This window comes from Petromyzon marinus, chromosome 23 (assembly GCF_048934315.1).
Source record: "Petromyzon marinus isolate PM22_M1 ecotype Great Lakes invasive population chromosome 23, UKy_Petmar_22M1.pri1.0, whole genome shotgun sequence".
In the NCBI taxonomy this organism is placed as follows: Eukaryota; Metazoa; Chordata; class Hyperoartia; order Petromyzontiformes; family Petromyzontidae; genus Petromyzon; species Petromyzon marinus.
In genome coordinates, this window is record NC_133689.1 from 7,341,996 (window position 1) to 7,364,179 (window position 22,184).

A 22,184-nucleotide genomic window follows, 5' to 3' on the forward strand; every position below is an offset into this window, starting at 1 on the left:
AACACACAAAATAAAATTCTCACGACGTTACGGCCAACAGCGCAAGCAACGCTGTCTTTCCAACAGCTCTGTTTCTTCACCTGAAGACGGCTGCTTGCTTTGTGGCCGAAACGTCGTGAGAATGTTATTACATTTTTTTTTATTATTTTATTGTTTCCCTTATACGTGACTTTACCCAAAGAACCAATAATATGAATCGCTGCAGTCACGAAAGCTTTAACTCGAAATTTAAATGCGGTACTTGTTAATATTATCACCTGGGTGAGCTCATTAGCTGCAGTGTTGGGGCTCGTGGTATGAAAGTTGTAAAATCCTGGCAATGGTCAACTTATCCTGTCGTCAATGTGATCATCATCATCGTCATCATCGTAGTCCAACATCGACCATCAAAAATCCATTACTTGCACCATCTTCAATTGGCATGTAACAAATCACCCACCCACAAAGATGCAATGTATTCTCATAATTTACAGAGATTGTTATGCAAGAATTGAGGTGGTTTTTAATATATATTATTTTTTCCCATCACGTTTGGCTCACAGGACCACCAATGGAAGACGGACATCACTCAATACTTGTGAAAACAATGCCGTGTTATAATCTTCGTAATCGCAATTATTATTATTATTATTGTGACTGCAGGTGGAGACACTCACAAAGGTGATGGGCGGAGCTGTGGCGTGCAGCGCGTTTGAGAAGACAAAGCATCTGACTCCTGAGCTCACTTTTCAGGGTGAGGTTGTCTGCTTCCCTTTCCCCTCCTTCTTCACCTGCGCACCTCCAGTGCTACGTGGCCCTGCACTGTGCGCCCTCTGCGCTGGTGTTTGGTGTTTCACGTACTCCACCAGGGACGTGCGGTCAGGGGAGGCAGGGGAGGCAACAGCCTCACCTGTCATACTCCAATGAAAATAGCTGTTATGAAAAGTAAAAAATAATAAACTCAAAATTACGTTTTTGTCCACTGATCTGTGTTATAAATGTCATTTCTGTACGATTCCAATCATTTTTATGGTCAAAATCGCCAAATTTGCGGAGCTCCGCTGCAAATACAGAAAGAGACGAGAGAGGTGAGGCAGCGACGAGCTCAGCCTCCCCTCTGATTGCGCAACTCCTCAGGAACTGGATGGAGCACGGGAAATAAGTGCGTGCCTGTTACTATCTCTCTGTGTGTCACCAATGTAATGTTTGTAGAACCCTTCATTACATGTCCTCGCCTTCCATAGTCCAGGTAACTTATTTCACGTACGTGTATAGAGATATTTAGGCTCGCTGGTCTCGTCATGAAACTGCAATAAAAAAGCACCAGGGGAGGCAGCTATCACATCTGCCTCACTAAGGGGGATTTGTCTAACACGCCCCCCTCAGTGTGGACACGCCTCCCTCAGTGAGGACACGCCCCCCTGATGCTAGCCAGTGCCTCCCCAGCCATTGACCTCACCGCACATCACTGGACTCCACGATAAACCCGGTAGCCTGCGTTCGAGTCCCAGCCATGGCTGACATGAGTGGTGTGTGATACCTGAAGTGGTTATCGGTCTCCGCGAGATTGACTCAGCCTTAAATGAGGACCTGGTGCGGTGTTTAAAGCACTGGGGAGGCAGAGGCAGCTGGATGTGGTGTTGGTACACATCACCCCTCGTGCTGTGCCGGCCTAAATAGGTGTTCACTAACTGAACTTTCCCCAGCGGTCAATGGAGGCTACACAGAGGAGTTTTGCCTTTACACACACACACTTGCACGTGTGAGTATGTGTGCATATGTGGCCTTAACGTGCACATAGCCTGGCACAAGCGCCGTGGTGACGTCACCGTCACTTAGTGGCGAATGGCGGTTGTTGTTGCACATGCGTGTGTATATATATCAGTGGGGAGCGGTAGTGTAGTAGCGGTTAGCGCGTTGCCCTACGAAGCCAGCGACCCGGGTTCAATTCCCGCTCACGGCCAACACCAGTGACGATTATCTGAAACCGGTCCTGGGCCTCCTCTAGGTCAACTCAGCCTCAAATGAGTACCTGGTGCAGTGTGTAAACATCGCCACTGGGGAGACAAAGGTGGCCGTGCGTGGTGCTGGCCACCCCCACCCCTTTGTGTGCCGTGCCGGCCTTCATAGGTGCTCGCGAACAGCACTTGACCCAACAGTCTGTTAAGGCTGCACAGGGGACCTTCGCCTTTGCGTCTGTGTTAACAACATGCGCACGTTACGCTTGTGATGCAGCTTTCCAGCAGGAGGTGGAGCTTAGCGTGAGCGTCGCCGACATGATCCAGCTGCAGGTGCAACACGACCTTGCAACGCTGAGCCGAAACCTCCACACCATCATTCACAGCGTCACCCGGCACGCGAGCGGTGAGCGCGCCCGCACACACACACACGGGGCGCGGTACCTTACAGGCCCGTTGCGGGCTGTCAGTCTTCACGGGTCTGCACACTGCCGTGCAGATGCTTGGTCAGTCTCGAACACGGGGGGTGAGCAACCTGTGGTTTTGGAGCCGTTTGTGGCTGTTTTGGGCTGCCCGCCTTTGCGGGCAGCCGTTAGTCGTTTGCTATTTTTTTTTAATGAAAATCTTAATGCAATTTTAACGTGCAGATAAGTGAGTAAATATGGCAGGGAATGGGTCACCGTGGAATGTCTCGTTGATAACACAATGTACACCAGTCAAACTGTATTGTTGAAGAATAACGGAGGAGGCCAATAAACTAAATAGATGCGGTTTATTCCACGACCTGTTTAGTTTAATTAAGTCATAATGTGTGCTGTCATCTGCTGCGTACCTGCTGTGTTTGTGTACAAGTATCTGTGCGTGTGATGCAGCTCTGGAACTATTTTGGTCAGAGGTGGCACTTCCTCTTTTAAAGGTTGCCGACCCCTGGTCTAACTTATCTGCATGCCACTTTGGTGACACGTGTTTGTCTCGTGTATCTGCACACTACTGCGGGCACACGTGTTAGACAAACACTTGTCCCTGCAGTAGTGTGACCGAGCCGTGAGACTGCGGTTAGAGCACTCAACTAGCAATCCAAAGGTCGGGAGGTCAAATCCCAATTGGCGGTTGATTCTTCCCTCCGCGATCAATAAAATGCGTGGGACGTCAACGGCAGTTCTTCCCATGGGCAGATTGGCTACAGCCACGGGAATGAGAAATTTCCATCGCTGCTTCAGGACCGCCGCTGAAGATGAGCACTTAAAATTTGCTTGCCTGTTCAAGGGAGGCACATTGCCTTGCTATTATTGAAAGCACATTTTCAGACTGGCCATCAACATAGGAATGTCGAATTTACACAACATTTGCTTAGCTTCACCACCCCACTATGTGTTTGAGAGGGATAGACAAATAGTATTTATCCCACAAGTTGAGATACTGGATTTGGACCACAATGTGATTCCTGTGGCCAAAGCAGTCCGTGAAAAGCATCCCCGTCTCTCATTGATTCAACTTTCATTTGACGCAAACACCGAAGTGCTTTTCGTAAAATTTTCAAGGGCTTCAAGACTCTTATTGCATGGGCGGTTCAAGCGGTCAACGGAACAGCAAGTTGAAAACACTGCACGTAATTCTTTACACGGAAGCTGGCTTGCGGTCGGTGTCCCAGTAATCGTCTTTGCTACTACGTGGGCAATAAAAACAAAACACTAAAACAAATGAGCAAACTTCGATTTAAAGCTTTCGTGACTGCAAGGATTCATCTTCTTTGGTTCTTTCGGTAAAGTCACGTAGAATGAGAATAAAATAATAAAATAAGACAATAAAATTCTCACGACGTTTCGGCCGCAACACAAGCAGCCTTCTTCAGGTGAAAGACTTTACCGAAAGAACCAAAGAAAATGAGCGAACTCTTTGGTTTTTTCAGTAAAGTCACGTAGGTATAAAATAAAATAAATCACGACGTTTCGGGCGCAACACAAGCGTCCCATCATCAGGCTTTTCCACCTGATGATGGACGCTCGTGTTGCGCCCGAAACGTCGTGAGATTTATTTTATTTTATACCCACGCGACTTTACCGAAAGAACCAAAGAGCATGGATTCCTGCGGTCACGAAAGCTTCAAATCAAGATTGAATGAGCAAAGTTCAAGAAAATGTCACTCGGCAGCAGAATACGACGGGGGGAGCTGGCGTTTTTGGAACCTCGCGGTGTCCCCTCTCGCCTTTAGTCCCAGCGCTGACGCCGCCAGTGGACGAAGCCTGCAGTAGAATTAGCCACACAAGGAGTATCGCATTTCGTGCAATTTTACAACCTCAGGGGGGGGGGGGGGGGTGAGGGAGAGGACATTGGGGAAAATATGCAACAAGAAAGCTGCATTTATCAAATCGTGGATGTGGAAATGACCTCTTGAGGATCCCTGATGTTTTAAGTAATCTCTTGGGCATCTTTCATTCTAAATGGGGACCAGTTGCAAGCTAAAATATAAATATATATTTGGAAACAAGATGGTAGCGTTGGGTTTATAAAGGCGTTCCACGAAAACTATTGGGGGTAAGGATGCATGGATTAATCTATAAACTGAGATTGGTGAGCTGAAAGATCTGTGGATCGGCCAACATGTAGTTAGTTGTCTCTGGTCTTCGTGAACAGTTTAAATACGTGTGATAAGAATATTATGGGTCTGTAGTCCATCAATCATATTCCAGAAAAGAAAATGAAGATCAAATTCCATTATGCATAGCTTTTCTATGCAGCTAAAAGGCATTAAATTCAGCGGAAACTGATGATGTCATCCTGACTCATACAAAACTAAGATCTAAAAAACACAATAAAAAGGAATTGTCAAAACCATTTATAAATATGTGATGGCTACATTAAGAGGCAGCTCTGTGGCATTGGCTTCCATTGGCCATTCTCCAAACACGAAGCGTTACACTGCTCTTTGAGAGAGATCTTATTTTGGGCACTTTGTCTGACGGTGTGACGCCGATAGCACAAGCGGGATGAACTTGGGGAGGGGGTTTGGGAAGAATCCTGAAAATGAGAGAGAGAGTAGAAAACAGTAAAATGTTAAGCGAGTATAGAGTTAGGATGCAGGCTTCGGGTCCTTTAGGGGAAGTAAGAGAAATGCACCCAAACCCGTGGCGAGTTATTCCTGTGAGGCTCGCGTGTTTGTGGGATAGTCTTAACATACCTAATCCCGACAACGGGATATTGACTCACCCGGCTCAAACGCCCGTGCATAACGCAGCAACGTCAGCGCGCACCTCTAGCTCAGCATGACGGGACGAAGGACGACGATAATTGTGCGACAATTTGTCGCGAGGGAGTATTTGGGGATGGGGGAGGGGTGGCACAAACCTCCAAAAAAATTTCATACAAATAAAAATAAACTGTGACGCAGAGACCCCTCTGCAAGCGTGCACGTTCGCTTTTACCCTTTTTTTTTAGCTGCACGGAAGTGAGCACATTTCCCAGGCCCCAGAGTTTGGCGAGAGTATTTTTTTGAGATCGTAAATTAAGCGGAACGGTTTTGAGAGCAACCACGTGATGCTCACGCGCGGACTGCCACGTCCCAGGACGCGCCCTGCAGCGCACTGTGATAATGGCGACACACACGTGCGCACGTGAACTTGTGAGCCAGAGGTTTTCTCTGGCTCACAAGTTTTTCTGCCTTTAAGAGGTCAGAACATCCATTGGTGTTTCCGACCATCCGTGTTCGATGCCCAGTGACTTTATCTGCCTGCCATCCCAGTTACATTCCTTTGCGCTATGGCAGTTTGTCCAACACGAAGTCAGTCTCACGGTTTAGATCACGTGCTTGTTCTTGGAATAGCACAAGCAAAGATGTATTTATGTTTGAACTCCTTTTGGACCATATGTAGCCAATCATGATAATCGTAGTTTTGGGGGAAAGACAACAAACTAAACACAAAAAGCAGTTTCTAAAGAAATGAGTTTTCAATCTAGATTTAAACCGCATTTATTTAATGACGTCCTAATATCGCAAGGAAGAGCATTCCAGACGGCCACAGAAGCGCATCTGAAAGCGCGCGATGCAGTGATCGTCTTTTGTTCGATGGGCAGCCAAAAGCCGCTGCGAGGATGACCGGATTTTGGTGATGGCCTATGCTCCTTGAAAAGAGATCGGCAAGATGCTGTGGCGTAGTTGTTGAGATGCGGTGTTGTCATTTCCGATGCGCTTGTAGTCGTGCTGATTTATTGCGCGATTTTAAGCCTGAGCTATAACCAAATCACCCTGAATGGTCCCAATCTAATCGTACAAAGCTAAGCATGCTTTGATCCTGGTTAATACTTTGATGGATGACTCCCAGAGCTTTTTATGGAATTTCGGCAGCACGGGTTTGCGAGATAGGCAGGAGACAGCAGTGCCGAGTGTTGTCGTCTCCGCATGCATGGGTTTTAGATTTGAAGCTTTCGTGACTGCAAGGATCCATACTCTTTGGTTCTATTCGGTAAAGTCACCTACGTGACTTAACCGAATAGAACCAAAGAGTATGCATGGGTTTTCTCTGGATTATTTAGTTTACACCCCCACATGCCATACTATATGTTTAGAGTATTTGGCTACTATAAAGTTGCACGTGATAAGCCCTGTTGAGCTATCATTTGTGGCCAAGGTCGTTTCTGAAAAAGGGCTATATAGCTCAGTGGGCCTTACCTTGTAAAATGAATATTAAAAAAAAATGGTAGTACTTTGCTCATGAATGACCATAGCAAAATATTCTAACGCTGGACCCTCTTGAAAAACCTGATCCTCTTTAGAGCTTTCTTACATAAAATAATGGCATTATTACGATATAATTGGCCTCGAGTAATCGTGTTTTTTTATGTTATTATGCCAAACTGTATTTATCATCCACTCTACCACAGCTGAAAACGCCTTCCGCAACAACTGGCTCGCATGGACGGGGAAGTAAAAAAATTCCCGAGAAGGGCGCCTTCTCGGGCTCCCTGTCGTTGAGGCCAAATCCACCGGCAGTGGTTTGAGCAAGACATTGAAAGGCTGCACCTTTACCTATACAGCAGGTTTATGAGCTTTCATTTCTCAGAATCAATCAGAATATGTATTTATACTGGAGGAATCCGATGAGCGATTAAGCTCTCTTTTTTTTCACGGATGACCCGTAGGGACAGGTCAGAACGTTACAACAAACAATTACTAACGCACGATAGGAGTGCAAAGTATAGGAAAGGTAAACAAATCCCTTGAACAAAATACACAAATCGAAACTACTTTTCATTTGACCAGGTAAGGCCCACCGAGCTCTTCGCTTATTTTTCAGAAGCGACCTGCCAACGAGGTATAGCTCATTGAGAAGTGGCTTATCGTGTGGACATTTGGAGCAGCGAAATAATCTAGACGCAGCTGCGATTTCAATCGTCCCATGGAACCCTTGCAAGAAGTTCTCGCCACACCATCAATGTTCGATATTAATCTTCAGAGGCTTGCGTTCTGCTGTTAAGTTAATACGTTTCAGCCCTCGTACTCTTGACGCGTTGGTTTTGATGGCAGTGTTCAGCGCCGGCCCTGTAGGAATATCCACCAAGAATCAACTTACATTTCCGTGCAGCTTGTAATGGTTAGCCATTCTCGAACATCATATTCCTTGCACTTCCTGCCAATATTCCAAAACTCGAGTACACCTTGACCTCCCCTTGTTAAGAGTTAATCAACACCAGCCACGGTCAATCCACTGCTTGATGAAGGCCTTACCCGAGCCGCCGACACTTCTCACTACCGTGCGATGCGACACAACCCCCACCCAGTGCCTGCAACAGGGATGGTTTTCATAGCCCTTTCCACTTTGGGAACATCCTCCAGGCCTCAGCTTGTGAGAGTAAGCATGTGCACTTATTTGCAGGCTGGATAATGATGCACTTGGAAGTTGGGAAAAGCATTGATTATGAACGTGGATTTTACCGAGTTATCTTTGTTATTCAGGGGGGTAGTATACAATTGTTCCCGAACACATCCCGTTGTACAAGACCCAATGTCCTATCCGTGTAGGGAACATGTTACGGGTAATTGCCGAAGCAAATTTAGTGTGCGATTATAGCACACCGTGACCTACCTTCACAGGCAATGTCACTGAATCTGTTACAACGTTTTGGCCAATAGGACGGCATCTTGAACGTGATAGGGCGGCACAGGTTATGTAGATATCTCAGTTGTAGTAACACGAATCTTGACTTAAAGCTTTTGTGACTGCAGGCATTCATATTCTGTGGGTCTTGCGGTAAAGTCACGTAGATAGGTTAAAAGAAAATAACAAAAATGTTTTTTTTAAACTACGACGTTTCGATCACAGCACAAGCGTTCGTCATTGCGTTATTTTCTTTGAACCTATCTACGTGACTTTACCGAAAGACCCAAAGAATATGTAGTAACATAACCAATAATGTCTAAGTCTTGTGATTGAATACGTTCGCAAATTTGAGAATCCTACATTTGGAGCCAGAGTAATCGCCGTGCTTTTAATCCACAGAAGATGTTTTAAGTCAAACCTGTGTCCGTTACCTGTTTTCCAATTAATTGATGTATTCAGATAAGTGTTGTTGAATTAAACAGTTTGCCAACTCAATAGGACGGATAAACAATGACATGCCATTCCAAAATAGAATCCTACTGGCAAATAGGATAAAATAAACGTGCGTGTGTTTTCTAGTTTTTCGAATAAATGTGTATACCATGCAGCAGTTAAGTTCACCGTCTAAATGTATGTATGTTGAACTTCTTTCACACCGCACATAACCAACTTGGCACAAAAAGCAGTTTTAAAGAAATTAGTTTTGCAATTTATATACATGTGACGAGTTGCCTTCAATGACGGGCATTTACAATCAGGATGCTGTTCTAAAAACAATGGCAATTCATAGCACACGACACCAGTAGTGACCGCTACAGAGAAACCGTTCCATTTTGGAAAGTAGCAAGGTGCCCATCTTGTAGAAACACAATTATTTTGCATGAAAAAATATATATAAAGGTGCATCCCTGCAATGTGTTATTGATGCCAGTGTTAGGGGAAGCACGTCTTACGAGAGCATACCCTCAGAGAGGGTATTTGGTCTAAACTTTCACGCTTGGAAGAGGAGGTGGGTTTCTCCACACTTTACCCCATCGCTCGCAACTTAAACAACGTCAATGGAAACGGCGACTTCTGCGTTGCGAGTCCTGCCTTCTAACAACCACCACCATCACCACCATTCAGATTTGAATATACCGAGTTATTCATCCCGCTTTGTTAATCGCTAGACGGTGGTTAAGCGTGATGTGTAAGTTACCAGCTGCAGCGCATTTCCCTGCGGATTGTTGTTGAGCGGCAGAAACAGCGTAGAAGGGTAGGGGCAGAGGAAGAAAATGTTTTATCACTGAGACTCAGCATTGAGAACGGGGAGGGGGGATTTGAGAATAACTTGGGGGGGGGGGGGGATGCAGAGAGTGTAGCACGCCCAGCTTGTGTTGGCCACGCGTGAGAAACACGTATTCTTGTTGTCGAAATCACGGAATGCTTCCCTGCCCGCAAAAATACCGCGAGCATTTTGTCGCTGATGGTTAGCACATTTCCACGCCAGACGCCGTTTGCCTGCGTGGAAAGCGTGGGCGTGATGAGGAATGCCCCGGAGGAGAGGGGGGGGGGGCAGGGGGGTGGGGGCCCCCCTAGCGTGGCCCGCTCACAGGGGTCTCGCCCCGACCTCTGCTCCTCCCGTTTCTCCGTGGCGCACGCGCGGCACGGAGAAACAGGCGCGTTACCGTGGGCCCGAGCGAGCGAGCGAGGGAGCCAGCGTCACGCTCCCGCTCGGACAAATTAGCGGCGTGTTCTCCAGGTAGCGGCGCGGCGGTTTGTGAACGTTTTCACCCCTCGCCTCTGCGGTTTTTTCCTTCGGCTGCCAGGCGCACTTACGGTTCGTTTTTGGGAGTCGAGAAGATTACATTGAGAGCCCCCCCCCCCCGTTTGTGATTTTAGTGCCGCTTGGCGAACGCGCGCTTGAGATATAATTTGTCTGACGGGGTGAGCTCAATTTAATTTAGCTGTAGAACGTCGTGATTGTGCAGCAGCAAATGAAGGCGTTGCTATGATAATAATTAGTTATTAATTAAACTAGCCCTGATTTGAGGTTTTTTTGGGGCCTTGTAATCATTATGAACTGGGTGTATGGAAAGGAACTATGGAAAATTAAACGCAAGTACCATACTTTGTGGGTGTATAATCTGGTGCAAGCAATGCTTCTGATAAATGTGACAACTTCAACATATTCACACCTATAACTAAAACGCCTCAATTGTGCCCAATATAAGAAGCTCAGCAGGATTTGAACCCTGGTTTTGAGCACTTGGATTGGTGACCATCAGGGCTTGCCACGGGGGTTGTAGGCATGCGGCCTGTGAGGTTGCGTGCCGAGCATTATCCAGCTTCTCCACTTTCATTTCCCAACGCGAAGCCAACACACCCGTTTTATTCGAATTTGCAAAACCGTCCCAATGCTGTTCCCCTCCTGAAAACGGAAATTCTGAAAACCTCGGCGAGACTTTCCCCTGCAACAGCAACAACAACAACAATTGATATTTGAAATGATTGTGAAAGTTTCTAGTTCGGGCGTTGCTTGCACTTCAGTCAACGTGTCTGTTTTTTTTGCTCTGTGCTTGCTTCAGCGTTGCACCCTAAAGGGCTATAAACGTCTGACGTCAGGGTAGTTTAAGCTCTCAGTCTCCAATTAAATAAAAATTGTCCTAAATGGGTTCCAGACCGGTATGTGACATTTGCAAAACCCAAAATCCACCACGACAGTACGGTAATAATTTTCAGTTTGGTGAGTTTTTAATAAAACATGAATTCAGCTGTGCAAGTCTTTTTGAGTTTCTAGAATATAATAGCCACTGCTTACCCAACAAAAAAAAATGTCTGCAAATATATATTCCGTTATTATGTTGGGGTGGCTTTGATCTCAACCTCGACATTATACACACTTTGTTTGTAATGGAATATTTATTTTAAATATTTGTCTAATAAAAAAAAAACTTATATTTTAGATAAATGGGATGTAAAATAGAAATACACAATTGTATGTTATGAGTGTTATATGCGACCAAATGATTTAACAGTGTGGAGTGGACGTGCCTTGCTGGTGCACTGCCCTGTGAACTTGACAACCTAAGTTTAATTCTAGCTTCAAGAAAAATCAATGACGAGCGATATCTTTAAACTATATAAAATATATATGTTACCAGGTAAGACCCACTGAGCTATATAGCTCTTTCAGAAGTGACCTGACCACAAATGATAGCTCAACAAAGTGGCTTATCACGTGGAAATTTATAGCAGCTAAATACTCTAAACGAATGTTGAGGACCCGTAGAAAAATCCACGCGACCACGGGGAGAGAGACGCGCAAACTCCAAATATACAGGCGTCGGGATTGGGATCAAACCCACGACCTCCTACAGTATATACCAGGCGAGGTAGTTAACATCTTCGACCGTGCTGAATCCGATCTGATCCTGCCCATCCTACACACCCCGCTTCACCAAACCAATGTTCAAATGAAAAGAACGATGACAAAATTACCCAGAATGTGCCTAATAACATGTAACAATGTTTAGTTTCATGAGGAACCACAGACGACCTGGAAGTCAGCCAGGCGGTGTAAGCCTGGCGCCAACAATGGTCCCACCTCTGTGGTCTCATCTCATCGGTTCCTTAAAGCCAAGCGGGGTTCGATCGTGGATAGTGCTTGGAAGATTGACCCACGACGCGCAGACGTTGTTGTCATCAGGCTTACGGGGCTACGTGGTGACCATCAGTGGGCAGTGCGTTCATGTTACATGCTGATACTCAACTACTTGCTCACATTCGACTTACGAACTTTCAGAGATACGAACAAACATGTTAATATGTCCAGTTGTCTGTTCGGACCGAGAGTCGTAAGTTCAACTGCCCCCCCCTTCCCCCCCCCCGCAATAGATGGCAGTAGTAGCATCTCCATCTGCGGAACATGCAGAACCAGTGGTATCTACATCTACAGGAGTTTATGCAACTTGTACAGCCATTCCCCTTGTTTAGTGTACACACCGTACAACATGTTTGGTATCGACGGGAGTAAAGTTGGACTCGCGAGCAAAAATCGACTTACGAACAGACCTCTGGAACCGAACTCGTTCATAAGCAGAGGCGTCAGCTGTAATGTACTTCCACGTGCACGCTTCCACGTTCACCAACCCGCACTGACCAGCGTGGTGAAGCACAAACTTGAACGGAGCGATAAGTGCATAATCCAGCCGTGCGTGCACGTGAACTGAACAACCGGTGTCTGTGAATATCACCGGCACAAAACAACGATGACAACATCTCGATTGAAGCTGGTGTTCGTCAACGTCCCTTGTTCCCCCTCCCCCCCAAGGTTTGCAACGTTAATCCACAGTCTGCGTGACGGTCTTAAAGCAGTGAAGAAACATGAGACCGCGCAAATAGAGTGAATGCTTGCGCGCCGACGTTCGAAAGCGTGGAGGGACGTTAATTTACTGACCTCACTCAACTCCCCCCGCCACTAACCCTCTTCCCCCCTCCAGTAATTACCCTAATTTTTATGGATCTCGTGCAGAGAGCATTTGCTGAAGCCTTGCAGATTTACCCCGCGATTACACCGCAGGAAATGAAATGCAGATTTTTGACAGCTGGACTGTTTCTGATTTCTCTCTCTCTCTCTCTCTTATTCCTTCTCTCCCCTACCATTAGAGCTGAAGAGACAAGTAACCCTCGCCCTATTGGACAGCACAGGTATGAACGCGTGTTCAGTGTCAACTGCGAGTTTGCACCTCGTGGCCCGTCTCCTCCTTTTACGGCGAATGGAAAGGACAGTCGACAACTGTGTGCCTGCGTTGTGTATCGCTGTGAACATGGGGAGCGGTAGCGCAGCAGGCCAGCGCCGCGCTACGAAACCCAGCGACTCGAGTTCGATTCCCGCTCACGGCCAGCACCGGTGACGATTATCTGAATCGGTCCGGGGCCTTCCCTAGGTCAGCTCTGCCTCAAATAAGCACCTGGTGTCGTGTGTAAGATATCGCCACTGCGGAGACAAAGGCGGACGGGCGTGGTTTTGGTCACCCACTCCCTCGTGTGCCATTCCGAGCTTCATAGGCGCTCGCCTATGAGGCTACAAAGAGCGTTTTTGTCTTTGTACTGAGGATACAAAGGCAGTTAGGCATGGTGCTGGTCACACCAACTTGTTCACCATGCTGACTTTACTAGGTGACTGCTGGCAACTCATTGCGCTGACAGTTTGTTCAAGGCTGTAAGGGGTAACTTTATCTGTGTGTGTGTGTGTGTCATGTGGTTAGCACTCTACCATAATTCCTGGCCATGCACGACTGTGGCTTCTAGTAATGTACGATAATTGGCACCATACCCTCAATTTGATGGACTCAGCCTTAAGTGAAATACTTGCCATGATGTGTCAGACAAATGCAGGCGGTCAGGCGAGCACGGTGCTAACCACACCACCGTCTCGTCGACTGTGCATCACCCACATCCTCTCTATATCCAGACAATTGGAAGGTTATTTGTTGTACTTCGTAATGGCTGTATGCAATTTCATGTGTCTTGTATCGTAATATGCAGTGTAAAGAAACACGTGACCAATTACAATTGCAGATTCTTTTTTGGGATAGCATACAGATGCTTCGCATTGATGATAACCCAAAAGTCAAAGCGTATGACCAGGATACATAAATGCATAAACTTGCACATTCGTATGCACACTGATACATTAATTCCTTGATTCCTGTGCACATACGCGGAGATATTAATGGTTAACATCCAACGTGAACACATTCAGGCACGTGTAAGCATAAACCAGGGTAGCTTCAGATGTGAACTTAATTTCTTCGTGATGAGCTGCTGCGGAAGACAACGGAGGGATGATAGGAGCCGCCCTAGGACTTTTAAAGTGTTGTCCCCGGCATGTCGGGGTTACTGTTCACGCAGTTCATTCAATACTCTTGGGAACGCCTGATGAGGACTACGGCGTAGGCTCCGTATTTTGCTTTTGTTTGCGCTTGGCAGTGGCAGCCTTTTTACACGTGCGTAGATGCGTCCAAATTGCGACCCACTCACGTGTGCCCCCACAGGTAGGCAAACGCAGACAAAGATCCCCTGTCTAGCCTGTAACAGACTGTTGGGGCAAGTGCTGTTAGCGAGCACCTATGAAGACCGGCACGACACACGAGGGGGGGGGGGGGGGGTGGCCAGCACCACGCCCGACCACCTTTGTCTCCCCAGTGGCGATAGTTTACACACCGCACCAGGTATTCATTTGAGGTCGTGTCGACATAGGGGGAAGCCCAGGACCGGTTTTCAGATAATCATCACCGGTGTTGGCCTTGAGCGGGAATCGAACTCGGGTGGCCGGGTTCGTAGCGCAGCGTAAGCGCTCACCACTACGCCACTGCTCGCCACGAGCAAGCGCACGCACCATCACGCACTTGCGCACACCAACCCCATTGGCATTTCCACGTGATCGTCCCCATCAATCCTTATTCCGCCCGTGCCCTGTTGTTGCCATGGAGAAAATCCAGCGCGCCCATTAACACGGGGGCCGCGTAAACGCGCGCCCAACAAAATCGGCACACCCCCCAGCCGCCTCCGCCGCCGCCGCCGGAGCGCTCGTGTTCAGACCCCCCTGAGCGAGGTGGTCCCTGCGGTTGAGCCCCGCGCGGTTGCGCCATCTCCCGTCGCCGCCGCCGCCGCCGCCGCCGTGTCCACACGTGCGTAAACGATTGACGAGCGCAAACCGTGACGTTTGTATGTATGTGTTTGGCAGAAGTTTGTCTCCATGGACAGCGGACAACGTCCGTAAAAAGAAAGGGAGCGTTTCTTATCTCCGTAGTTTTCGTGTCCCACCCAGACGGCCTGCATAATTGGAGTTTGCGTGCCTCTCTCCCCCCATGGTCGTGTGGATTTTCCTCCGCATTTAGAAAGATGCTCTGAGAGTATTTGGCTGCTCTACATTTTACACGTGATGAAGCCACTTCGTTGAGCTATCAATTGTAGGCCGGGTCGAGTCTGAAAAAAGAGAGATATATACAGTAGCTCAGTGGGCCTTACCTGGTAAAATAAAAATAGCTTTAGTGTGGTTGCTGGAGGATCTCCCATCATATTAGCAAACCGCATGTTCGCTGCATCGCGCGTGCACAGCCCGGCGTGTTTGCGCCCGTGGGGAAAGAACGCGTGCTCGCACGTACGCTGGTGAACCGGTGCACGTGGGCAGAATGACGATGTCGCCTGCATGCTATGATGATCAGTGTAAACACGGGGTTTTGAGATTTTTATGCTGATAATACGATTAATGCTGGCCAGGTTGCTCAGCGGGAGTGAGCATCTCGCAGTCGCAAGGTTGAGAGTTAAAATCCTGGTCTGGAGTTGACTCAGCCCATCATCCCTCCAGGGTTGATAAAAAAAAGAATTACCACTTTGCGTGGAAGTAAACAATGGCTGTCCTATGACTATACTCACTACGTCACAATGTGGAATTTCCAAGACTGGATGATGGCTGTAAAATGGGATATGAGCTCCATGTCAACGCTCATTTGAGCAGAAAAATCAGTTTAAAAAAAAAGTAAGATTAAGAAAACCTGGTCAGGTGATGCTGTGCAATGAGAGCGGATTGTTCAACTCACAATTGGAAAGGTCCGAGTCCTGGTCAGAGATCACTCGGGCTCATCATCCTTCCGCTGTCGATAAAATATGGACCACTTTGTTGGGTGGGGACCTCCGGGCGTCCAATGGAGAGGGAATGAGATTATGGAATTTCCATCAATGGTTCAGGACTGCCTATGGAAATGAGTGCCATACAATTGTTTGCTCGAGCAGGGAGGTGCTTTGATTTGAGATTATTAAGTGTATCACCATTACCACTGACCTGTAATGAACCAGTCTGCATGGATGTAAGAGTTCGATTCCTACAGCTGCTGACAAATTGCCGTTGTGAATGTATTTATGTTGAACTTCTTTCGCACCGTACGTAACCAGCCGTGATAATCGGAGGTGCGGGGGAAGGGCAACAAACTAAACAAAAGACAGTTCTCAAGAAATTAGTTTTAAATTTAGACACAAACATGCTGTGTGATTTTAAAACAGCTCCTCGAAGGGAGGAATTATCAATTGCAATGATCAATTATCCGCACCTCCTATTAGCATGGTTGGCTATGTATGGTGCGAAAGAAGTTCAACTTGCACATGTACAAGTGTAGGTCTTCGTGTCCTTTAACCAGCCACCCTGACTGTTTCATCTCATCCATACTGTGATCAACCACCACATTTTATCCCTCGCACCGTTCGACTTCGGAATTCCCGTCCCATTGTCTCTCTTTCAAAAAGCTCTCATAACCTTGCTCAGCTCAGGAAATGTGTTAAACGTTCTCTTACTACAACTTTGATTCTTTTTGTTAATTATTTTCTTGTTTACCCAGGAGAGCCTCGTCGAATGAATCTCGTGACTCCCTCTCCTTCCGCAAGTTTTCATAGCAGGGGGCGGAAAATTGCTCTCGATATTCCAATTGAGTAATTCGCGAGCAACTTTTCAAATTTGGAACCATGACGCCGGCACACAATGCGTCTACTCTTGCGAACGGACGTTACGAGATCTTTGACGCCCACTGGGATATTACGGTTCATACCACACCACAGTACGAGGCAGCACAGCCGCTAAAAATTCGAACCGTGAACCCCCCCCTCCCTGCAACAATCGGTGACCGCACGACCCACAAGGCCATGTTATTGCCCCCCCCATTGCTCGTGCTTGTTTGTTGCTAGCCGCTAGACGTCTTGGGCCTTTTGGGGTTGTGCTCAGTAACTGTTCAAAAGCAATGCAAAAAAAAGATAATTACCTGTAAAACAGTTAAATCAATCATGAATGCCCTGTCGCTCCAGTAGCCACGATTCTCTTTGCAAAGATACGAGCTCGTTCTCACCTATTTAAAGCACATAACGAATCAAACATGAATGGCAATGTTTAATTTTGTTCTGTAGTTTATGGTTTGAATTAGCGCCATTATTAATAACCACTCGTGAGCCCACAGTCATTTGCCTTAAATGGCATTTTTTTGTGATCTGCTCTCGCGTATAAAAGGGGAAGGTGTGTTTCCCATTAACTCTGAAACCCACCCGCACATTCCATCCCCAGAGACACACTGGCAATTACAATGAGCCCACGGTTAGTGTGGTACTTCACACAAAGACAAAGATCCCCCGTGTAGCATCTAACAGACTGTCATGGGCCACGGGCTGTTAGCGAGCACCTATGAAGGCCGGCACGGGCACACGAGGGGGTTGGTGGCCAGCACCACAACCCAGCCGCCTTTGTCTCCCTCGTGGTGATGTTTCCACACTGCAGCCAGGTACTCATTTGAGACTGATTCGACCTAGGGGGGAGGCCCAGGACTGGTTCGGATAGTCGTCACTGGTGTTGGTGGCTGTGAGCGGGAATCTCACTTGGGTCACGGGGTTCACAGCGCAACGTGCTAACCCACTACATTACCACTTCATACACACACAGCCACACTGCTTACTAAAGTGCTGTATGTACATGTGCAGTATAGAAAAACGTTCAAACCCATTGAAACGGAAACAAAGATTTCCTGTGTCGTGTTATAAGCTATATGAGGCAAGCGATGTTAGAGAACACCTATGAAAGCTTTTTGACTTTTATTGTTACACTTGTTTACCTGGGAAAGCCTCACCGGGTAACGTGACTTTTTCATGAGGGTCCTGCCAGGTTCTTGAAGTAGGGCCGTGATGATTGCGATGTATATTCCAGTTGAGTAATTTGCAGTTTAGCTTGGCGAATTTGGACCTTTGCGCATGATGAGCCTCCTCTTTTCCAATGAGCAAGAAGGCTTTTTTAACGTCCAATTTGAAGTGGATGGCACGGAATATTTAGTTATTTCGGTTATACAGCAGCACCTATAAACAGGGCAGTTGTGGGATTCGAACTGTAAACTTCTACCACTGGCCCATGCAAAACGAGGGGCTGGTTGTCAGTAACCCTACCTCGTCACTCTCGTCTTTACATACCATACCGGGTATTAATTTAAGGCTGAGTTGACCTCGGGGAGACCCAGGACAGTTTCAGGTGCCACATGCCACTGTTGCCAAGAATTGTACCCAGGTCGCTTGTGGTGGGTGTAACAAGTGGGTGCTCCCACCTCTTCCAAGTCACGTGGCCAGTGTGGAAGGGTAGGCCGTCATTTCCCTCTTTAGGGGGCTCTCTCGTGCTCCCTCCAGTGGGGGGGGGGGGGGGGGCCTTCCACCAGCAGTGGGCCGTGAGCGAGCAAACCCGAGCCTTCCTCGCGTATTATCCGCGGATGACGGCGCGTGACGGAGGGAGGAATCGCCCCGCGTGCGCGGACGCGGACGGGACGGAGTTTTGCCCCGCGATGCCGGCGGGGCGATGCCAATTTCGCGATCCGACTTCCGCCCTTCAGACATCGGGCAGCAGACGCGCAGGGACACGGCCTTCTCGCAGGCCCTGGTGGGCGCCGTCTGCGTCTTTTCGGAGCAGCTGCTGTCGGCGCTGACGCGCACCTACAACCCGGGCCGCGACTACGAGAGCCGCGGCACGGAGGCGAGTCGCCGCTGGCTCCAGCAGACCGCCGGCCTCGGGGCGCTCGTCAGCTTCCGCTCGCTGCTCTCGCCCCACCTGGTAGGTGTGGCCGCGTCCTGCTCCGCTCCGTGTGGCTGGGATAACTAACTCGTGCGCTTGCGTCTCTGTGTTTGCGGGGAGCACCTAATGAAGGCCGCCACGGCACGCGACGTGGAGAGGGGGCGAGGAGGTGGCCAGAACCACGCCCCGGGGGGGGGGCCCCCCCTCCTTTGTCTCACCATAGGCGCTGCTCGCTAACAGCACTTGCCCCAACAGTCTGTTAAAGCTACGCGGGGGGATCGTTGTCTTTGTGCGGGCAGCGGCAGTGTAGCGGTCGGCGCGATGCGCCATGAACCCGGCAGCCCGAGTTCGATTCCCGGTCACCGCTAACACCAGTGATGATTATCTTGAACCGGTCCTGGGCCCTCCCCGAGGTCGACACCCCGTCAAATGAGTACCCGGTGCAGTGTGTAAACATCGCCACTAGGGAGACAAAGGCGGCTGAGTGTGGTGCTGCCGTTCTGGCCTTCATAGGCGCTCGCTAACAGCACTTGCCCCAAAAGTCTGTTAAGGCTACACGGGGGTCTTTGCGTGGAGTGGAGGCGAAGTGGTTAGGGCACCGCCTTATGAACACAATGACCCGAGTTCTAGATATCTTAACCGGTCCTTGGCCTCTCCTAGGTGAGTGTCCGGTGCAGTGTGTAAGCATCAGCATTGGGGAGACAAAGGTGGCTGGGTGTGGCGTCGGCTACCCCCCCCCCACCACCACCCCCTTGTGTGCCATGCCTGGGGTCTTTGTCTACGTCTAAAAGCCTAAATTCTTGATGTTTGTCGATGTACTTTTGCGTGTGGGACACAAATCGCATGGTAGTTGTAGGAATCACATCTAAATGCCATCACAGAATAACCCGCACACAGTTTGAATGCGCATTCAGGTGGCCCAGTACATATCCCCGCTGTGTTTGAACAACCGTTCTCAATTTCCTTTCCTGAGACTGTGGGCATGTTTCAAGGCATCTCACAACGTCACACTTTTCAATGTCCCCCTGAACGTATGACGTCTGGATTTTATACGGCAAGATGATAACGTTCCGCTCTTGCGTATCTCGTTCGCAAACGCGTTGCACGATGACATGGCATCACTCTGAGACTTATTTTAAATGCGTGCGGAAGGAGCAATAATTTAGCAATAAATATGCAAATGCGCGAATATAGTGATGGTGAATTAAAAATCTTGAGATGGGTGGATTTATGTTGGCATTTTTATGCGATGCTTGCCAGATTTATTGACCTATATATTTGAGGAGGGAGGAGTGGGGGGCGGGGGGTACAATCGCCACCATGCTGGTACCCACCGTCCTTGCTTCTATACCGCCTCCCCCCAACTCAGCGTCAGTGAAGGGAGCGATCCGCTAACAGCATCTGACCACGTGCTCCCCAAGGGCCTTTAAAAGGAAATGTATTTCTCTTTGTCTCATGCGATGGGTGTACGCGTGCCTGACACTGCGCTTGCACACGCATGCACGTGTGCAAGCGTCCGGTCGAACGCTTTGGGGAGCGGGAGCGCATCGGTGTTAGCGCTACGAACCCGGCGACCCGAGTTCAATTCTCGCTCACGGCCAACACCGGTGACGATCGTCTGAAGTGGTCATGGGCCTCCCCTACATCGACTCGGCCTCAAATGAGTACCCGGTGTGCGGTGTGTAGTAAACATCGCTGCTGGGGAGACGATGGCGGTCGGGCGTGATGCTGGCCACCCCACCCCCCTCGTGTGCCACTCCGGCCTTCATAGGTGCCGCTCGCTAACAGCACTTGCCCCAACAGTCTGTGAAGGATGCACGGGGGATCTTTGGCTTTGGTCGAACGCTTGAGCGCCGCGTTCACGCGCGTCCCTGTGTCCTCGTGCGTGTTTGCATGCCTAATTGCGCGTGCGTCCTTTGTCTTCGCGATGGGTCGCGCCGGTTCACGTCGGCTCCCGGACCCAATTAAAAGAGATGGCGTGGCCATAAAATACGTCGCATGTCGGTCTAATAATGAAACAAAAGAAATCTGCGGAAAGTGATTGCAAAAAAGACCACCTCGCAAAAGACGCTGTCCTCGTCGCAGCGTAAGATAAATAAAGCGTAATTTAAAAAAAAAACTGAAAATATTCGCGCAAACAATGTGCGCGAGCGTACATGGGCGAAGGTGCCCGGACAGAAGCTGATCAAATAAACGAGGCTGTAAAATTCCAGTCAATGGGAAGTGTCTGCGCGTCACAAAGCGCACAACCCCAGCGCCGGGCTATCTGTCTGCAGTACTAAAATACACGTACGTGACATCACTAAGGCGAGATTGTCCGGCCCGCATTGCCCCGCACGCTGCATGCAAAGGCGCAAAGCGCACGCAACGAATTCCGGCAACGCCGTTGGCCTGTGCTGCGGCGTGAGCTGTCGGCCAAACCAGACGTAAATATTTAATGTGTCCTTGAGTGCGGCGGCGAGCAGTGCCATCTGGTGGGGCTTCTTGGCCCTGGTTCTCATCAGTGTGAGTTTGAAAAATGTTGGAAAGTTCATGCTGGGTGCAAGTTACTCCTAGCTTTGTTGGTTTGGTGTAACCTTACAACATTTCACTTCAGGTCACTTTGGGGCAGTCGGGATGGGTGGCCAGAAAATGGCAGGCAGTGTTGGGTGTTATCCCCCTCCCCCCACCCGTATGTGTGGGTTTCCTCCATGTACTCTGGTTTTCTCCCACCCTGGTAAACACGAAGTCATGGTCTTGACCAAACGTCCCAGATGCACGTCCTTCCTGAATAAAGAGTTCCGAGACTCAGCGATGCTTTGGCGGGGGAAATAATTGCCATTGTTTTTAATTGCTGTTAACAGTGTTAAAATGCGTGCGACTACATTCTAGACGTGGCGTGGCCTAATGGCCGTGGTGCTGGCCACCCACCCCCTCGTGTGCAGTGCCAGCCTTCATAGGAGCTCGCTAGCAGTACTTGCCCCAACAGTCTGTTATGGGGGTTCTGTGTCTTTGTTTGTGTGTCAATGCTGAACGAATATTTGTGATTTTAGGCTTGAGTTCTAAACTAACCTTCTGGTGGAAAAGGTGCAGTGTCTTAAAATTCACCAGGAAAAATAAGAATTCGAATCGTCATTCACCGTTAATCGTCAGGAATGATAGCCACACTTATATTGGTCATAGCCAGCTATAAGGGTAGGTTCATGGGTAGCAAATACGAAACAAAATTGCCAATTCATTTTCCGAGCTCAGCAGTGCTGTTGGATTGGTGTGATCACACAGGCAGAATTCCTATAATACATATCTGAATAGAATTACAGAATTATTCTCTTTTATACCTTGGTTTTCTTGGTACTCTAGGTTTCCTACCCCATGTAAGAATAGGTAAAGGTGCAGCCCTGCAATTGCTTGGTCTCGCCACTGCTGGCAGAAGCCCGGGCCTCCACTGAGGAGGTTAGCTCTTGAGAGAAAAGCCCCCTTCTGTCGCCTACATTTCCACATTGGCCAGACATCTGGGAAGAGATTTTTTTAAATAATTCCTGACATAAATTGGCCAAACCTTCCAATGTTTTCAGCAGCTTGCTGAAAATGTCTCGAGTCTCA

At 48.4% G+C, this 22,184-nt stretch overlaps 1 protein-coding gene across 3 annotated transcripts in view; it reads left to right on the forward strand.

Annotated features, from left to right (window-relative positions):
- Positions 1 to 22,184, forward strand: part of LOC116945250 (phosphatidylinositol 3,4,5-trisphosphate-dependent Rac exchanger 2 protein-like) — a 192,920-nt gene that overhangs the window by 142,112 nt on the left and 28,624 nt on the right. For all 3 annotated transcript variants that reach the window (XM_032959592.2, XM_032959593.2, XM_032959594.2), the window contains exons 30-33: positions 643 to 733; positions 2,215 to 2,343; positions 12,680 to 12,721; positions 18,424 to 18,641. In XM_032959592.2, coding sequence (XP_032815483.2) covers positions 643 to 733; positions 2,215 to 2,343; positions 12,680 to 12,721; positions 18,424 to 18,641 — 480 coding nt within the window. The remainder of the gene's footprint in view (positions 1 to 642; positions 734 to 2,214; positions 2,344 to 12,679; positions 12,722 to 18,423; positions 18,642 to 22,184) is intronic.